The 19,482-nt window shown below is 31.4% G+C and overlaps 1 protein-coding gene across 1 annotated transcript in view; it reads right to left on the bottom strand.

The window, feature by feature from the left end:
• The window catches only part of LOC111699229 (neuropeptides capa receptor), a 28,793-nt gene extending 9,316 nt beyond the window's left edge, over positions 1 to 19,477 (bottom strand). The window contains exons 1-10 of the mRNA XM_023469842.1: positions 19,168 to 19,477; positions 18,388 to 18,476; positions 12,586 to 12,682; positions 7,879 to 7,969; positions 5,286 to 5,460; positions 4,604 to 4,693; positions 4,156 to 4,262; positions 1,708 to 1,787; positions 997 to 1,071; positions 395 to 457 (exon numbers count right to left, since the gene is read on the bottom strand). Of these exons, the coding sequence (XP_023325610.1) occupies positions 395 to 457; positions 997 to 1,071; positions 1,708 to 1,787; positions 4,156 to 4,262; positions 4,604 to 4,693; positions 5,286 to 5,460; positions 7,879 to 7,969; positions 12,586 to 12,682; positions 18,388 to 18,476; positions 19,168 to 19,276 (976 nt within the window). The 5' untranslated portion in view covers positions 19,277 to 19,477. The remainder of the gene's footprint in view (positions 1 to 394; positions 458 to 996; positions 1,072 to 1,707; positions 1,788 to 4,155; positions 4,263 to 4,603; positions 4,694 to 5,285; positions 5,461 to 7,878; positions 7,970 to 12,585; positions 12,683 to 18,387; positions 18,477 to 19,167) is intronic.
• Positions 19,478 to 19,482: the final 5 nt, after the last annotated feature.

Below are 19,482 nucleotides of genomic sequence, written 5' to 3'. Positions count from 1 at the left end.
TTTGAAGTTTTCCAGTTAGAAGTTTTCAAGTGTTGAGGTATTGAAGTTTTGAAGTGTTAAAGTGTTGAAGTATTGAAGTTTTGAAGTTGTCAATAAAATAAGATTAATAATTTATGTCTGGTTCAGTGGCTAAAGTTTCCGGAAATTCCTTAAGGACTTTAAAAATTCGATTCGTCCCTAGTCCAATTGGTGCTAACTATTTTCTGGAATTCGGCGAGACGAAACTCTATCATTTAACCTCAAATTATTTTTAGAAAACTTTAGCATTAGGTAAGTTAAAGAGTTGCAATAAGTGATTGTGCAATGATATTTTTTTTGAAAAAGAAAATGCGCAAAATCTATTTTTCTGAACTGACACTGTACTGCTTGTTTTTTTCTTTCGATGTAGAAATACCACGTGCATTCTGCGTTGAATTACAAGCCTGTTCTACGCCGCATGCGCGTAACACCTTTTGACCTTAAAATTATCTAAAATTCTATCAAAATGTTCATTACTTCGGATTGCTTTTGGTTATTCTATACTTTTTTTCTGAAAAAGCTGAGAACTTTTGTGTAGAATTTAACTTAATCTTGAAAGCTTGATCTTGATATCCATCATGGGTACTTTTAAATGCGAGATTGATGGAGATCAAGGCTTGATCCCTTCCTTACTGATATCACTGAATAAGATGGAGATCAAGGCTTGATCCCGAGATTTACAACATAAAAGTTTTGAATTCGATATTTAATATAATTTCAGATAATTTTTAATCATTTTAAAAAGTCTTACTGTCATTTATTTGTGTCCAAATATTTTCTAAAAGGTTGTGAAATGCGTTCAAATTCTAACTAAATGTTTGTAAAATATTTTCAAATTCTAACTAAATGTTTTGTTATTTTTAATCCTTCCAGTCATTATCGATATTTCTAACAAAGATTTATTGTTCATACAAAGAATACCTTTACAAATATATTAAGAAGAATTATTTTTGAAAAAATCTCAGATTTGAATCTAACATAATATATTTTTCTTTAATCCAACCTGAACATGAAATGGAGCCCAGGAGAAGAAGAAAATAACAACGACCGAAACTAAACAAAATATCTATTATATTAAAAAAGAATAATCAACCTAAACGAAAACATCGCATTAAAAATAATATTTTTCAGCCAGATAAATTATATTTAAATAATATTTTTTTATTTAGCCATTACGTTTTCAGAGGTTCTGCAGTTTTTAATACTTTCGCAATGTTTTTTTTGTCTACACAATCTTTGAATTTTTTACAGTGTGTTTACAACTTTCAGCAATGTTTTTTTTGGTTTTAGGTACCCAGCAAAAAAACCGGAATGATTTTCATAATCGTCTAGGCTTTAGGAATACCATAAAAGATTTTGTGATTTGTAAGTAACTGATAATCTATCTCTAAAAAAAAGTCCAAAGTGAAAATTAAAATTATAAATCCAAAGCGAAGTTTACAATAAAAAACGATTATTCCGCTTTCCTATGTTACCAAGTAATTAATTCCCAAATGTACATTTTCCCAAAGGTGATGTTCCCAAAGATCAGCTGAGTGAGACTGGACAAGGAATATTTTGGTTAGATATAAACATGTTCTGGACTGTACGCTAAGAGGCCGAGTGCTGGGGCTCGGATAATCGGGAAAGTGCAACTTTAGAGCATGTAAAAATAGGAAAAGGTGTTATAAATACTATTTGAAAACTTACAAAGCATCCGTATGATCTGCTGTCTATGATCTGTAGGAGCACCTGTTGAATGCCGGTGGACAGACCGACGTAGTTCAGCTCTATATGTATCATACTTTAGGATTGGGAGGGGGGCTATAGTTCTTAATTTCAGGGGGTCCCACCAAACACTACATGACCTTAAGGTCGTCGTTGATGTTTGAAATAATTTGCGGTATTGATTCCCAAAACACTAAGAATTTCGTTCAGATTTCAATTTTCTTTAAAAAACCAAAACTGTCGAAATCTGAATGAAAGTCTTCATATCTCCAGTAATTTTGAAAGCACAAAAGAGGCAGACCACATTTTGAAAATGTCAGGACTATGGTGTTTTGTAATTATTAATTCAATGCTAGGAGTGAATGCCGTAATTTATTTCAAAGATCAAAGACGACTTTCAAGTCAACTCTCTTAACGGTCATGTTTCGTGGGACACACTGTATAATCTAAATAAAAAATTTCAAAGGATTGGGAATAGCTATTTATAAAGTGCATTGTTTCTTTTTAATGTTTGAGATTTAAAATTCTAAAGTTTTTAAACGAAGTGCAGTTTTTTCTGAAATATAAACCAAAAACAAACAGAAATAATTAAAAATAAGAGTTAAAAACATATAGTCCTAAATAATAACAAAAGGTGGTTGGATTTTTATAAAATATATTAATGGAATTGAGTCTTTGCAACAAACCCTGATTTTCAATCACAATATCTTTGGAACCAAATGTTGTAGACCTTAGATATTTCAAACTATGAATTCTGTTAAATCAAATAATCAGAGTTTGAAATATCAAAGGTTTACAACAATGGGTTCTAAAGATATTTGGGTTTAAATATTTGATTTTGTTACAATTTAATTAAAATCAAGCAATAATTCAAAATTTTATCGGAGAAAACTTGAGAACTGTTTCAATTTTGGATTTAGGCCTTTTACCAAAAATTGCCCCACAGTTTAATCCTTCATAATATATTTAGGTTTTCAAAAAAAAGGTTTGAGAAAAAATATATTTGTATGAAAAAGATGTGAAGGGTTCTTGGATAACAGATTGACTGGAAAATGTGCAAATAATATTTTAACCTTAATAAAAAATGGCTGAACAGAAACCTCTTCAAATATCAAGAGAAAATTCTCATTATTTTACTTCTGTAAACTATATTCAAGCAAAAATATAAATCTAACGTTCGCAAATCTTTTGCAAATATCCGTTTATAATATATGCAAATCTAAATATTTAGATACTCATGGTTTGTTTTATATTGATTAAACTGAGAATTTGTTTTTTACTGGAACCATTTTACTGGAACCATTTTACTGGAACCATTTTACTGGAACCATTTAACTGAAACCATTTTACTGGAACCATTTTACTGGAACCATTTTACTGGAACCATTTTACTGGAACCATTTTACTCGAACCATTTTACTGGAACCATGCAACACAAAGCTCTAATTTAGGAGCCTGGAAACAATCCTGCAAAATAATCTTAGAAACGAATTTTCATAAATTGAAAAACAAGCTGACCACTTGCTACAAACAAGCTGACCACTTTCTACAAACAAGCTGACCACTTGCTACAAACAAGCTGACCACTTGCTACTACAAACTAACAAGCTGACCACTTGCTACAAACAAGCTGACCACTTGCTACAAACTAACAAGCTGACCACTTGCTACAAACTAACAAGCTGACCACTTGCTACAAACAAGCTAACCACTTGCTACAAACTTTAATTTCATAATCCATATATCTTTGCAACCTGATATTTCAACCTTATATTATAAATATTTGTATTTTTGAGTAAAACCTTTGAGAAATATATATTTAATTCCCGGGTTCAATATGAAATGTGAATAATTTTAAAATTTGAATTTTTACATTTTTGCAGATTGTAGACGTTTTTTAATTAAAATAAGAATGAAGATGAAGACTAAAAATAAAGAATGAGTAATTTCTCGTATTTTCTATTCTAGCCTAGCTCTCAAAGGAGAACTTAAACCTATCTATAATTGAAAACCTAATGGACCAATTAGGATTTAAAACTGCAACAAAAGTCCTCGAACAATTCTTCTTTCTATTTCAAATTTTTATTATAGCTTCATAACTTTTTAATGATATTAGTTATTTTTATCATAAACGTCAAACTAAAGTAATCTGCAAGTAATGTTGAAATTTTTTCCATTCAAAACTCCTTTTATTAAAGAGTCATTGAAGAAAAAAATCATATTTTCAACAGGAAGTGGGTGGCTAGACATAGTAGTTGAGCTGAGTTTAGAGAAGGGATTAAATTAATACCATAATGACGTTTTTCTCTCTCTAAAATACTGCACTCTCAGCTCAACTACTTTGTCTAGCCGTCCACTCTCTTTAAAAATGTTGAAAATATTATTTTTTTTCTTCATTATTTGATTAGAGAAATAAACTGAGTATGATTCCTAGCAGATTTTCTGACAACACAGGCCATAGAGGTGTAAAGGAAGCTGAGTAGGATTACAGGGACAAGGAAGAATAGAAGGAACGATATCTCATGTACAGGGTACCACTAAAATACAGATATTATGTACAGGGTACCGCTAGATTACAGATATCATGTACAGCCTAAATTACCGATTCATTATAGTAGCATTCCATACAAGACAATCACCGCCCAAAATTACATATTTGGGAATTCAAAAATGTGGTTTAGCTTTCCAGTATAACATTGCCGGAAATATTCAAAATTCGTCCAGAATCCAATCTTGATTGAATCAAAATAAATCAAATATTTAATATTCCCGTCGATCTAGAGAAGTTCCATCGCGACCTACAAACTTACCTATATACCTTTTACGTATATTTATCAACAATCGGAAAGCAAAGACGATTTTGAAGTCGCAGCTGTACCTGTGGATAAATATTGTCGTCGAGAAGAGCACAGAAAGCAGATTCTGGAAGCATATGTCCACTCTGCCAGGGATAATCAACATAGTTTAACTACACTCATAACAAATTATTTTAATAACACTTTTATCAATTTTACAGAAATACGAAACAGACATAAAGAATTCAAATGTCATATTTGGCAGAATTTCACATCAAGATTTTTAATCCCTCTTTCTTTATCCATTTACAGGATTAAAGGCTAGAGATAGTTTTATCATCAAAGAAAATCTAAAATTAACATTGTTCCAGTTCCTCTCTTTGTATACTTTGACACAAGGTGAAAATTAATCAATAACTTCTATCCCCAAAAAAATTGATTAGATTTGATCTTTAACTTTTGATAGATTTTAACGTTCAAAAACAAATATATCAATTGTGTGTTATGAATAATTTATCTTTTTATTAGAAAGAGTTTACAGTTTTAAATATAGGCAGTTGCCTGAAGGAATTCTATTTTATAATTATTTTATGATAATACACTTTAAGGGCCGAGCATTACGGCTAGGGGGCCGAGTGCTGTGGCAGGACAGGCGAGGGGGCCGAGCGCCTCAGATAGAATAGGCGTTCTTTCTTTTTTTGTTTTTCAAGGCGGCATGCGCGCATAACTCCATTGGGCTTCTGCCTTAAATATAATATGAGTTTCCTTTGTGAAGAGAAGATGGGGTAAGGAGAAGAGCATAGCTAGAAACCAGCAGAGACTAGATACACCAGACACACGTGTACAGTCGGACCAGGGTAGAGCCTGAAGTGGCCGACAGATGGCAATATAACGCTCAAGGGAGAACGCCATGATGGTGAGTACACTCGCGTATGACGATCTAAAACATAAATTTGTTCATATCAATTTATAGAAAATTCATAAAAATAAAATATTGTTGCGTGAGATGAATTTAAAGGGGTTTATGGGCCTCACTTATATTATAAGTTTTTAAATCATGTGGAAACTTGAACCCTCCGATATCATCCACTTTATACAATAAACCAATTCAATAAAAACCTTTGTTTCATATAAACACAATTTGTTTTTACCTCAACATACAAATAGGAAAATTATGTATTACGTATAATATCTTTACAAATCTTGTTTTAGTCTGACTGTAGCTGAATTGGTTTTTTCATACTTCTTTAATGAAAATTAGATGGAAGCATAATGAGAAATGAATAGATTTGCTTGAATACAGTAGCACTATAGTTTTAGTAGAAGTAAATATTTCCATTTACTGATCACGCCCATTGAAGGATTCATAAATGTAATTGGATAATGAGATAGATAGAAAGATAGATGTTACCGCCATACTATTTCTTTTGGTTCAGAATAGACAACAAACACATGACTGAACTCTGATTGGATCAGGCGCTAATGGACTTGGCATAGAAGATAAAAATATCCCCTCTTAATTAAATCTTTAAAGTTGGATTTAGTGAAAATAATACACGCTGAGTTAAATTATTAAGTTGTCTATAAAGAAAGGGAATAGCCCCTAAAATCAGAATGACATCCTTTACATAATTTGTTTAGAAATAGAATCAGAAGATTTATTTTTGCACAACAGTATAAAGTTCTGTCTCAAAAGAAAATTTTTATTTTAATTTTAGAATTAAATATTAAAACTTTGAATCTTCTTAAAATAAAAATCACGACGTCTAACCAGTTGCCCCTGTTTGTGCACTTGAAGGAAATTCAGTCTTTGCCACAAACTCATATTTTCTTATCCCTGTTTCTTCGGAACTTGATGGTGCAGATCTTTGATATTTCAAACTTAAATTATTTTACTGAGACAGAATTTATAGTTTGAAATATTTAAGGTGTACAACGTTGGGTTGCAAAGATATAGGGATTAAAAATCAAGGTATGTGCTAAAGCCTCAATAATTTCCCGTTTTTAATCTCTGGAAGGGAGGAGACCTGATTGAGCTTCTAATGGTAAATTTTGTGTAAAGGTAAAATTTCTAATTGAAAGATTGTTGAAAGGTTGTTATTAAACCACCATGTAAACCACCGTATGTTGGTTAGCTGGGTAAAGAGGAAAACTATGAAGATATCAGTACAGATAAGATTAAAACTTAAATACAGCTACTTTGTAGTATGTATGGAGAGCTCACCCAAACATTTCCTTATATCTAGGGGTTTCAAGTTTCTAAACTTTGACTGTTCTGAACTAAACACACTGAAGCAGAGAATCTAATATCGCTCCGGAAATTTGAAGGTTATGGATTATATGATTGAACGGAAACAAGCCACAAAACCGGTTGGAAAATATTATGTAACATTCAAAACCTGTTTTTGAGTGTTTAGTGTTTGTTTTAAACATTTATATACTTTTAAGGGTTACAACGCTTTGAAAGATGACCCTAGATATTCTAAAAGGTTCACCGTCTAATTTTTATTTAATTTTATCCCAATAAATACACTGCTTCTCAATTTTATCTTTTCCAATCGAATTACAAACCCAACAGGTTGGAAAAAGTGCATTATTTCTATTTTTGACTTGTTTAATTTTTTATGGATTATTAAAAATAGAATTTGAAAATTCACTTTGAAAAGACAAGGATATACACGAAATATTTTAGTGACGAGATTATAGGGTAAACACAAGAAAATTTCGCCGCATTTTTTTTTCAGGTCGAATTTCCGGCTTCCGGCGGAAATTTTCCTCAACGGAAAATTACCGGAATTCCGTTTTCCGGTTCATCTTTTCCGGTAATTAAAATTTTCGCCGGAAAAAAATTTTGTGTAAAATTGGACATCGTATAATCCCTTTGTTTAAAGGGACTGTAAGCATAATAATTAGTGACCCTCCATTAATTGGCATGTTAGATTCACAAGAGTACCCTTAAGAGCTTTGTCTGATCAAGAAGGATAAGTTAATTTTCTCCTCTGGTTAAAAACTAGCTCAAGTGCCCGGCTTTGTCCGTGGATTTTTTTTCAGCCTAAGTTACCACCAAAATTCAGCCAATTTGGTCCAGTCGTTTGGCCTGCTATAGCTATCACATATATATATACTAGCCTAAGAGGGCGCTTCACGCCCATCTTCTAAATTAATTGTGAACATGTTCTCTTTGTGTATTTATTGGATACAAACAAACAAACAAACAAACAAACAAACATAATAACAGACAAACACCAAGACAAGACAAATTTATATATAGATATATATGAGCAAAGAGCATTATTATTTGGAACTGGTCCTAAAAGCTTAACTTATTTAGAGGATTAAAAAATTTTTAAAGACTTACGTCTCTGAGATGAAACTGCGGAGTTTACAGAACAGTTCTCCAAACGGGAAAGGATACTGATGCCAATAGATGCTCAGTTCATTCGGTAAACCTAAAAATATTAAATATTGGAGTTTAAATCAAGTCTAACAGCTCTCTCGTTGACATAGAAATAGCATAATGCAAATTATTTGAAATAGAACTTTATTTAAAAAAATTTTAATTCAGATTTTATGAATTTGCAAGATTCTCGCTATTGTGGTTGTATGCTCAGTTAAAAAACGTTGAACAAGTTTTAAAAAAGTATTTTAAAATCTTTAGAATTTGCATTTATTTCAACTAGCTCTCTCAATTATGTTGAAGCCTTTGAATGCATTCACAGAAAAGTGTTTTCGAAAATATTTTAAATAAATAGAACCTGAAGTTTAGAATATATTTTGTTCTTTCAAACATATAATAAAAATCCAAAATCATTTTCTTAGCTAATTTTGTTCTTTCAAACATATTATAGAAATTCATAATCATTTTCTTAGCTAATTTTGGTTCTTTCAAACATATAATAGAAATCTATTATCATTTTCTTAACTATTTTTTGTTCTTTTATACATGGAAATTTATAATCATCGTCTTAGCTAATTTTCGATATTTCATGCATTAAGACAACTAAAAATTAAATAAAGATAGTCCTTTGATTTAAATAAAAAAAAACAAATATTGATTTATATAAAAAAAACAAATATTGATTTAAATAAAAAACAAGAAATAATGATTTAAATAAATAACAACAAATAAATCATATTTTGAAACAGTTTCTATTTGTAAAGCACCCCAGGGAGCTGGGTTAAATGTATGGATAAATTGCATAAAGAATATAAATGGCTTCATATTTTACAAAAACATCAAAATAAACGTTACAAACCTGAAACTAAAATTTCTGAAAATCAAGGTTATCGAATACTTGCAGCTTATTACTCGACTCAAATTTTCTATGCCCTTTACTTTGCAACCTGATGGTGTAAACCTTTACTTATTCATACTTTAACTGCTTGATCTTGCATGGAATTCATAGTTTCAAATCTCTAGGTTTAGGACACAAGGTGGCAAATTTATATCAAGATTAAAAAATAAAATTCTAAGATGAATTATCAGTTCCTGGATTTTATTTTGCCGTTCAAGTAAAAAATCTATTAAAACCTTGTTCGTCAACTTTGTCTAAAATATAATTTTTTAAAAAACTATTAATCTTGAAAACATTATAAAATTCGAATTTTGATCAGTTGAAAAAATGTCAAATTACCGCAGTCTGCGGGGATTAATCAATTTCAAATTTAAAAAATATTTCATCTTTCAACATTCTTTACATTTTCCTACAGGGTACGGTTTTGCCCCCTTGCTAACCGCCAAAAAAGTTCTTTGTAAAAAGTTTTCGGAACTAAAAAGTCCTGCGAAAAAAAGTCCTTGAAATAAAAAGTGTCTGGAAATAAAGTCATACAATTCTAAAACTTTATTTTCCAGGACTTTTTTTCCGGTTCCAGTTTGATTTTAAACAAAAAGTCTCGAAAAAAGCCCTTACACAGTGGAAAATGCATGGAAACAAAATATGTTTACAACCATGGAAAAAAAGGGAGTTGATATAAAAAACAACCCTGGCTATATTCAATATGCAGAAAAGTCCGTTTTGTGAAAACGCAGTACACAGTACATACAATGGAATTTGTCAAGGGGGGGGGGTCTTTCCGGGGGAGAAGGCTCAGCACTTGTTGAAGGAGGGTCTTCCAATCCCCCCCCCCCTCACTTCCGCCTTACATTATAATTAGTTCAGAATCTTTGTAAACTTGCTAAAACTGCGTAGAATCTAGTTTAGTAAATACTACGTAGAATCTAGTTTAGTAAATACTACGCAGAATTTGTTTAAATACTACGCAGAATTTGTTTAAATAATTTTGAATAATCTTTTTGTTTGTTTATCTTCTTGTGATTTTTACATTTTTTTTATTTTTTTATCGATTTGATGGTTATTATATCATTAGAACTGACGAGGATCAACCCAGACCGAAATATATTTTCAATAAATGTGGAACTAACATCTACTTTTTTACTCTACAGAGGTTTGGTCCATCACCATCACTGAATTTTAAATTTAAATACTACGTTTCGTCAATTGTATTCTGGAAAAATATTTTCAACCTTTCGTGTTATTTTGATCTCAACTTGTTCATAGAACTGTGCAGTGCTTTAATTATTTTTAAAAAAAATATGTTTTCTCTGTTTTATCTCATGCTAAGAAAAAATATATTAAGTTACAATAAAACGAACAAGAGTTAAGCCTAAGTAGAGGAAGAAAATGAATCTAGATAAAAAACTACAATAAAGAGAAAGTTGAGCAGTTTCCAAGTAAATTAAAAAAATTACAAAATATCAAAATTATTTAACCAATACGTATTTTTCTAAAAAATACTGGATATATACAAAGACCTATCAGAAGCCATAGAACATTTTATCTCGGTCAATTAACTGATGATAACGGATTAAGAAAAATTGACCCTCTCAGTAAAATGGCCAAAAACCTAAAGCTGATCAAAAATGTGGAAGATACCGTCGTTTCTCAAATTTTTTCTGACAAGCAAGAAATGCGCAAGTCAAGTCAATAGTAGGTTTTGAAAAATCTAAAGTGAAGAAAAATAATGCTGACTTTCAGATATAGTATAAAAAGAAATCTTACACGTAGAAAATAAGGTTTCAAAATTAATAGTATAAAATTTAATAATATTTCAAAACAAAGCAAAATAAAGATTAGCGACGCCTGTTGTGCAAAATGCAAAGTTATATAAACAGAGTGTCCCGCCAAACTTGGCAGTAGAAAAATGACTTTAAGGTCGTCTTAGATCTTTGAAATTATTTGCGGCAAACGTTCATAAACCTACTCCACCTTTGCAGATTCTTTACACCTACCTGCATACAGTAAACAATAACAGTAGCAGCAAAAGGCAGACTACATTTTTTAAATGCCAGGACTAGGGTTATCTAGGGACTATTAAATCTAGAATTATACTTCTAAAAATAGATTACGAATAAATGCCGCATCTTAATTTAACGATTAAAGACGACCTTCAAGTTATCTTACTGGTGTTGAGTTTCGTTGGACACCCTATATATACATTATACATGCATACAGATGTATTAATATCATTTCAAACAAAGGAAGAGCTGAAACTAAATTAACAAAATTCTCAGAATTAAAACGTAAACTTTACTTCAGGTGCAAAGAAAGTAAATGAATTAATTAAAAGTTATTCAATTCATGCAAATTAATTAATGCAGTGCAGAGGATTATCGCCAATGTGGCCAAACTTCTAAAAATTAATCATAAAAATTCAAAAATAAATATAAACCCTTCAGAAAATTTCTTGTGATTTCTTTGTAAATTTCATTTTTTTAAGAATAATCATTTAAAGTGCAGCCCTTAATTATACTCGTAAAAAATGATCAATGGCCGAATTTAAAGAATTTGAGCGGCGGTTTAAATTTAAGCCGCGGCTTAAATATGGTTGGTTCCACTTAAAATTGTATCAAATGTTTCAAGATTTAAGCCAGCGCTTAATTTAAACCGGGTTTTGGCAGATTTAAACCGCAGCTCAAATTCTTTAAATTCCATCTCAGGATTATCAAATTATTCTGAATCAAATTTGGTGTAGATTATGATTCTTTCCACATTGTTTCGGAAAAAAATAGATTTATGTAGATGTATTATCTCGAAAGAAAACATAATTGCATTTAAACATTTAATAAAAATAAACTGTTATTGTTTTATACTATTATGGAAATGGATTCGTTTCTTATTCATATTGATTTTTTATTAAGAGAAAAAGGATTGAATAAAAGTTTAGGTAAAATCCGAAATTATGTTTTAGAATTTTTTTTTTTTTTTTCTCGGTTCAGAGAGACGTAGTGTAGCTTCTAATATTTTATCTAGCTGAGAATGCATGTTTCATCGCCCGGTAACTTATGTGCATGCTTTTTAAGATTCTCAAATTAATTACAGAATTAGCAAGTGTAAAGCTATTTTAAAGTAGATTTCTTTATTTTAATGAAATTTGGAAAGAGAAAGCAAAAGTATACACTTCGCACAGCGTGCAGTAGATAATTACTAGTTTACTCTCAATGTCTAGTTTGTGTGTTAGAATTGTGCTTTCCAATATTTCTTTTCAATTCTTATCCTCTCCATCCTTCTCCTTTCCATCCTTATCCTTCTCATCCTTATCCTTCCCATCCTTCTCCTTTCCATCCTTCTCCTTTCCATCCTTATACTTTCCATCCATATACTTTCCATCCTTATCCTTTCCATCATTATCCTTCCCATCCTTATCCTTCTCATCCTTATCCTTCTCATCCTTATCCTTTCCATCCTTATACTTTCCATCCTTATCCTTCTCATCCTTATCCTTCTCATCCTTATCCTTCCCATCCTTATCCTTCTCATCCTTATCCTTTCCATAATTATCCTTCCAATCCTTATCCTTTCCATCCTTATCCTATCCATCCTTCTCTTTTCCATTCTTAACTTTCTCATCCTTATCCTTTCCATCATTATACTTTCCATCATTATCCTTCCAATCCTTATCCTTTCCATCCTTAACTTTCTCGTCCTTCTCCTTTCCATCCTTGTCCTTTTCATCCATATCCTTTCCATCCTTAACTTTCTTATCCTTCTGCTACCCCACCACCTACCTAGTATAAGTATTGTGAGGTCAGCTACTGCTAGGGAGATGAGATAATAGTTCATAGCGTTGTGTAAACTCCTATTCCGAGCTATCACCAAACATACCTATAGTAAACAGGAATACAGGAACTATAGTAAACAGTAAATATAATGAGCAGGATAAATATAACATTTTTAACAGTTCAGACAAAAGTTCCATCAGTGTTCATTTAAAACTCTGAAGACGTAAAGGAATTGAGTCATTGCCACAAACTCTTATTTTTTAATCCCTTTATCTCTACAACCCAATAATGTAGACCCTAGATATTTCAAACTATGAATTCTGATGGATTAAAGAATCAAAGTTTGAAATATCAAAGGTTTACGCCGTCTGGTTTTAGAGATATAGGTATTAGAAAATTTGGATTTGTCGCAAAGACTCAATTCCTTTGTGCCTTAAGAGTGTAAAACAAAATCAGATGTTTTTTAAACGTTTCTGAATGTAAGAATTGAAGATTCTCTTTAAGCTAAAAAATGTCTAATCCTTAAACATGAACATTGTATAACAAGTAAAAGTGGAATGAAAATCGTCTTTCTTTAGTCTGTGACTTATAGAAAAATAGCTTTGTATTCAGAAACTACATCTCAAAAAATGTGCCCAGAACTTTTGTATTGTTGTGATCAAGAAGGACTTATCTTCATCTTATCTCGTGAGTGTCATACCCTGCTGGAATAATTTCAATGCTTAATTGATCCTCAAAATCAAAAATGCTCACATTAAATATCAAGATTAAGCGTTCAAGATTAAAAATATTCATGGAAAAGTTCCGCTCTGAAGTCAGATTTTTGGTGCTGTGTATCTGGGGATCAAGCATTGGTCTCCATCTTATATTTTCTTCCTCTTTGATATACCCTGTAGCAAAACCTTTCATTAAGGGATCAAGCATTGGTCTCCATCTTATATTTTGTTCCTCTTTGATATACCCTGTAGCAAACCCTTTCATTAAGGGATCAAGCATTGGTCTCAATCTTATATTTTCTTCCTCTTTCATATACCCTGTAGCAAAACCTTTCATTAAGGGATCAAGCATTGGTCTCCATCTTATATTTTCTTCCTCTTTGATATACCCTGTAGCAAACCCTTTCATTAAGGGATCAAGCATTGGTCTCAATCTTATATTTTCTTCCTCTTTCATATACCCTGTAGCAAAACCTTTCATTAAGGGATCAAGCATTGGTCTCCATCTTATATTTTCTTCCTCTTTCATATACCCTGTAGCAAAGCCTTTCATTAAGGGATCAAGCATTGGTCTCCATCTTATATTTTCTTCCTCTTTGATATACCCTGTAGCAAACCCTTTCATTAAGGGATCAAGCATTGGTCTCCATCTTATATTTTCTTCCTCTTTCATATACCCTGTAGCAAAGCCTTTCATTAAGGGATCAAGCATGGATCAAGCATTCATCCTCAAATTTAAAAGTGTCCATATTGTATATCGAGATCAGACGTTCAAGATTAAGGTTACTCCATACAATAGTTCTCACCTCTGAATAGAGATAAATTTGTAATAACCAAGACAAAAACTAAAAGATTCTCAGCTTTATTTTTTTATAAAAGAGTTGACTTTAATTCGCTTTAAAAAAGATAAACTATAACGATTAATAATATTGCACATTCAAAGTCAAATGCAAAATTATGCAAAATTTTACAAAACTTTGCATCTTTTTGAATAAGTCCAAGGATATTTAATTGAAGAATATCATAACAAATTGATTATTAATATTTGAACATATGAACATATATTTGATTAAAGCTTTTTTTGCAATTTAAAATGCAAAATGTCATCTCAAATTATTTAATTTATTTTTACTACAATTCAGCTAAGGAGACAATTTCTAAACTTTTTAAATTATTTTTTACTTTAATGTTTTTGACATAATGTGTTGTCAATTGAACACCTGTATAAACAAAAGAAGAAAAAAAAAACAGTAAAAAGACAAATATGGGACAATTTAACTTTATGATTAGCTCTCACGGGTTTTTTTCATAGATAAAGATAGATTGCGCATAAGACGACATTTTTCATCTTGGAAGATATAAATGTAAAGGGATGTTTTTAAGATATTCCTATTATATAGATTAACTAGGTCGGTTGTAAACATTGGTTGTTCTCATGTCATTAAGTACTTCTGGTGTACATGAGTTCTGTAGAGATCAATTTAAGTTAGTTTAGTCCTTCTCATGTCCTTCTACAGTTCTCGTCAATATGATATATTGCTCAGTGAAATATTGTTGTTCAAATAGTTCCATTCCCGGAGTTATTTTACACTCTATTATGAAATCCACTAAAACACCAAACCACCCCGCTTATCATTGAAGTACACTTTGACCCCTAGAAGTATGAGTTCGCGGACTGTACAATTCTTGATGATTTTGCGTACATAAGCTATCTATGTTTATTTATCTATGGTTTTTTTCGATACAAAGATTAGTTAAATTCTAAAAATGGTGCACGCTATGAGCGCTGTAAATTTTTCCGTTCATTACATTCTGAGAGTATAATTCCTGAACATTTTAGGTTCAAAGCTTTTACAAAATACAGAATAATTGCCGATAAAGTTTTTAAAAACTGCTCAAGAAGGAAAAAATATTTATTTTCATAAAATCATCATGTTGCATATCAATTTCTTTGTTTTTGATTAAAAAATTAAAATCTTTTTAAATTTTTGAAAAAAAATATCAAATGAAGGATTTAGATTAGAAAACCCGTCTAGCTTGTGTAATGTGTAGTTTTTGAAAAGTACGTTTTTTGAGGGGTTTCGACAATAAATGAGTCAAATTCAAATTTTTCCAAAATTTCAACGGATTTCTTCCTTAACAATTATTACATGAATATATATGACAAGATAAAATCAAGAACATTTTTTTTGAAACTTTAATAGCGATTATATCCTAACTTTAATAGCGATTATGTCCTAACTTTAATAGCGATTATATCCTAATTTTAATAGCGATTATATCCTAAGTTTAAAAGCGATTATATCCTAACCTTAATAGCGATTAAATCCTAACTTTAATAGCGATTATATACTAACTTTAATAACGATTATATCCTAACTTTAATAGCGATTATATCCTAAGTTTAATAGCGATTATATCCTAACGTTCCTAAGATTTTAAGTCAAAAATTCAGACTAGTGCTCACAGTACAAAGTGCAATGGCAAAAAAGGAAGTAGGAGTAGGAGTAATGGGATAAGAGAAGATGAAGTATTTGTAAAGGAATAGTGGAAGTAGGAGTAATGGGATAAGAGAAGATGAAGTATTAGTAAAGGAATAATGGAAGTAGGAGTAGTATGATAAGAGAAGAAAAAGTATTGGTAAAGGAATAGTGGAAGTAGGAGTAATGGGGTAAGAGAAGATGAAGTATTAGTAAAGGAAGAGTGGAAGTAGGAGTATTGGGATAAGAGAGGATGAAGTATGAGTAAAGGAATAGTGGAAGTAGGAGTATTGGGATAAGAGAAGATGAAGTATTAGTAAAGGAAGAGTGGAAGTAGGAGTATTGGGATAAGAGAAGATTGAAGTATTAGTAAAGGAAGAGTGGAAGTAGGAGTATTGGGATAAGAGAAGATTGAAGTATTAGTAAAGGAAGAGTGGAAGTAGGTGAAGTATTAGTAAAGGAAGAGTGGAAGTAGGAGTATTGGGATAAGAGAAGATTGAAGTATTAGTAAAGGAAGAGTGGAAGTAGGAGTTGTGGGATAAGAGAAGATAAAGTATCAGTAAAGGAAGAGTGGAAATAGGAGTTGTGGGATAAGAGAAGAAGAAGTGTAAGTGTAAGTTTATATTTTCGTTGAAGTGAAAGCAGAATTTCAATAAGAGTAGGCGCAGAAGTTGAAACAAGTGAAAGCGACCGGAAGTATATGAAAGTGAAAATGACCGGAAGTAGATGAAAGTGAAAGCGACCGGAAGTAGATGAAAGTGAAAGCGACTGGAAATAGATAAAAGTAAAAGTATAAAATATGTGAGGAGCTGTGACGTATCTTTTCTCCAAAATATCAGAGAGCAAAGTCCTAAGTTGCATTTGTCCAAATATGTGTTTTCCACACTTAAAGAACTAGAACAATAGATAGAAGAACTTCGATGATAGTCTAAATAACCCGGAATGATGTAAATTTATTGCTGACTTCAAAGTCGTCTTTGACTTTGAAATAGTTTGAGGCCGGCATTCTACCTTGGTAACCTGATTTTAGGAATATTTTTTTATAGAACAATAATCACGGAATAACCCTTGTCCTGCCCTTTCCTAAATGTAGTCTGCCATTATCAATGTTTTCGTTCAGAATCAGACATTTTCATTATTTTATTTAGTTGATTGAAATTTTAACAAAATTCTTCTAATATCTGTTATTTTGTAAGCCAAAAAATGGCAGAAAACATTTTGGAAATGGCAGGATTAGGGAATTTTTGGGATTATTTTTTCAATAAAAGTATTGCTAAAATCAAGTTCGCTACAGGGTTACCCACAAAGAATGAGACTGTAAAGACGACCCAAAACTAAACAAATTATGACGATTTCAGGCTTGATTTTTGTTGTGATTAAATGGTTTATGAAATTGTTAAGCACAGAAATAACCCCGTTTTGGCGAACAAGGAACCCTGAATTCAAGAAGACAGGCTAAAAAAAATTCCGGACAATCGTCTCTGAAGTTTCATCCTTTGTGAGTAGAGCCATAAATATAAGAACTAGAGCAATAAATATAAGAACTACAAAGGACCATAAAATTAATAATTAGAATCACGATTTTTTAAACTAGAACCATAAATATAGGAACTGCAGGAACCATAAAACCGTAAAATAGGAAGACGACGTTAAGCCCGTGTGTATTTGATGTACTAAAGCAAACAGTTTTACCAATATACAATATACAATATACAATATACAATAGGTAAAAATTAAACTCATTAAGTTTGATTGGTCTGTGTACACTACACAATGCACAATTGTTGTCTTGTTCATCAAACTATTTAAAATCAAGTTCAGCAAACGTACTATTCAACAGTTTTATGAGTCCAACTTTTAAAGGGACCGTTCACTTATTTTGGTAATTTCAGGGTAAACTGAACTGCCTATTCGCTCTTGATTGGTAATAGTCTTACTTTTCAAAGACATCTGTGGCCGGAGAAAAAGCCGATTTTTCGTTCAGAATTTGAGCGGAAAGGGACGGTCCCTCTCTATAGACACTATTTGATGTTTTTTTCAGTAAGAACAGCCCAATAACATTTAAATTTATTATATTTTAATGTCATTATGTGCTCGTTATTATGTACTAAAATATGTATACAAAGACGACGTCTCTACGACAATCAATTAATCATTACTCGTATTTTGGTTCGTAGATTTTGTAGATTTTGTTCGCGTATGTGCACAACTTTTCATTTGTCATGCCGCGTTCAATTTAGCTTTTTACACAGGCAATACACAATTTTGAATGCGATAAAATAGTGTTATTTTATAAATAGAAAGTTAAAAAACAACAAAAATTCAAAAATAATGACATTTACAATTAACGATTAGATACTACAGTTTAATTTTATATTCGAAATTTATTTTGATTCACAACATACTGAAAATAACATCAATTAGTGTCTATTGAGAGGGACCGTCCCTTTGCGCTCGAATTCTGAACGAAAATTCGGCTTTTTCTCCGGCCACAGATGTCTTTGAAAAGTAAGACTATTACCAATCAAGAGCGAATAGGCTGTTTAGTTTACCCTGAAATTACCCAAACAAGTGAACGGTCTCTTTAATAAAACTTAAAAGTTTAAACCTACCGAAAGATTGCCCACAAGACCAGTCAGAAATACTAGAACATAGAACACTGTTACAGGGATCAATAGAGGTCCTTCAAGCTGTCTCGGGCCTAAACATATCTAGTTAGTATCTTATTAGTATTATTAGTATTCAGTTAATATTCTATCTGGAGACATTAAACTGAACATAACTAGTCAATTGTAGCAAAAGTTGAGGCCTATTGTAATTTAAGTTGTAGCTTGTTCATATAATAAATATGTCTAGTTAATATCCTATCTCGGGAGGTCATCTGAACATAACTTGAAAAAAATTGAAATAAAAATATTTTTACTTTACGTTGCATTTATTAAATCTAATATCCAGATCTGGTTCTAAAAAGATATTTCGTTCAGTAAGAAAAATTGTAGTCATGCAGGAAGTGTCTTTGTGGATTAAATATAACGAGTTTTTGACACAAACTCGAATTTTCTAATCCTTATATCTTGGCAACCTGATGGTGGAAACCCTTGATATTTCAAACTTAGGCTATTTTATATAACAGAATTCATAGTTTGAAATATCTAACGTCTACGAAGTTGGTATGCAAAGATATAGGTATTAGAAAATCCTAGTTTGTGACAAAGACCCAATTCCTTTTAGTGGTTTAGTTTAGTGTGAGGGGTATTAGCTGGCAAACTGAAAGGTCTCTGTCTAATACTTTTTGAGGAATAAATATTAGCAGACCAACTGATATCCCGATCTCGTATGGACGACCCCCCCCCCAAGGAAAAAAATTATAATTTGAATTTGTAGAAGCTTACCTAGAACTGTGTTTAGAAACTCTTCTATGGACATGGTTTCATTTCCATCCTGGAGTTCGGAATCATCATGAACAGCGCCGCCGAAAGCGGTAATCTTAGTTTGATTCATCTTCTCTAAAAAGACGTTTCTTTCAGACAATCGCTTTCTTGAAAACTAAAATGTTTTCTTTAAAAAGAATTAAACTTTATCCAGTTCTGAGAAACCTTTGATTGCAGTTTAGTTTAGTTCTGATGCATTTGTTTTTTTTATGAAAGGTTTTCACTTTTATATAATTGTGTTGAAAGTGTTTCTCTTTTTTTAACACTTTCTGTTTT

This window comes from Eurytemora carolleeae, unplaced genomic scaffold (assembly GCF_000591075.1).
Source record: "Eurytemora carolleeae unplaced genomic scaffold, Eaff_2.0 scaffold16, whole genome shotgun sequence".
NCBI classification, from domain to species: domain Eukaryota; kingdom Metazoa; phylum Arthropoda; class Copepoda; order Calanoida; family Temoridae; genus Eurytemora; species Eurytemora carolleeae.
The sequence above is the reverse complement of the archived record's forward strand: the minus strand, read 5'-3'. Positions and strand labels throughout refer to the sequence as shown.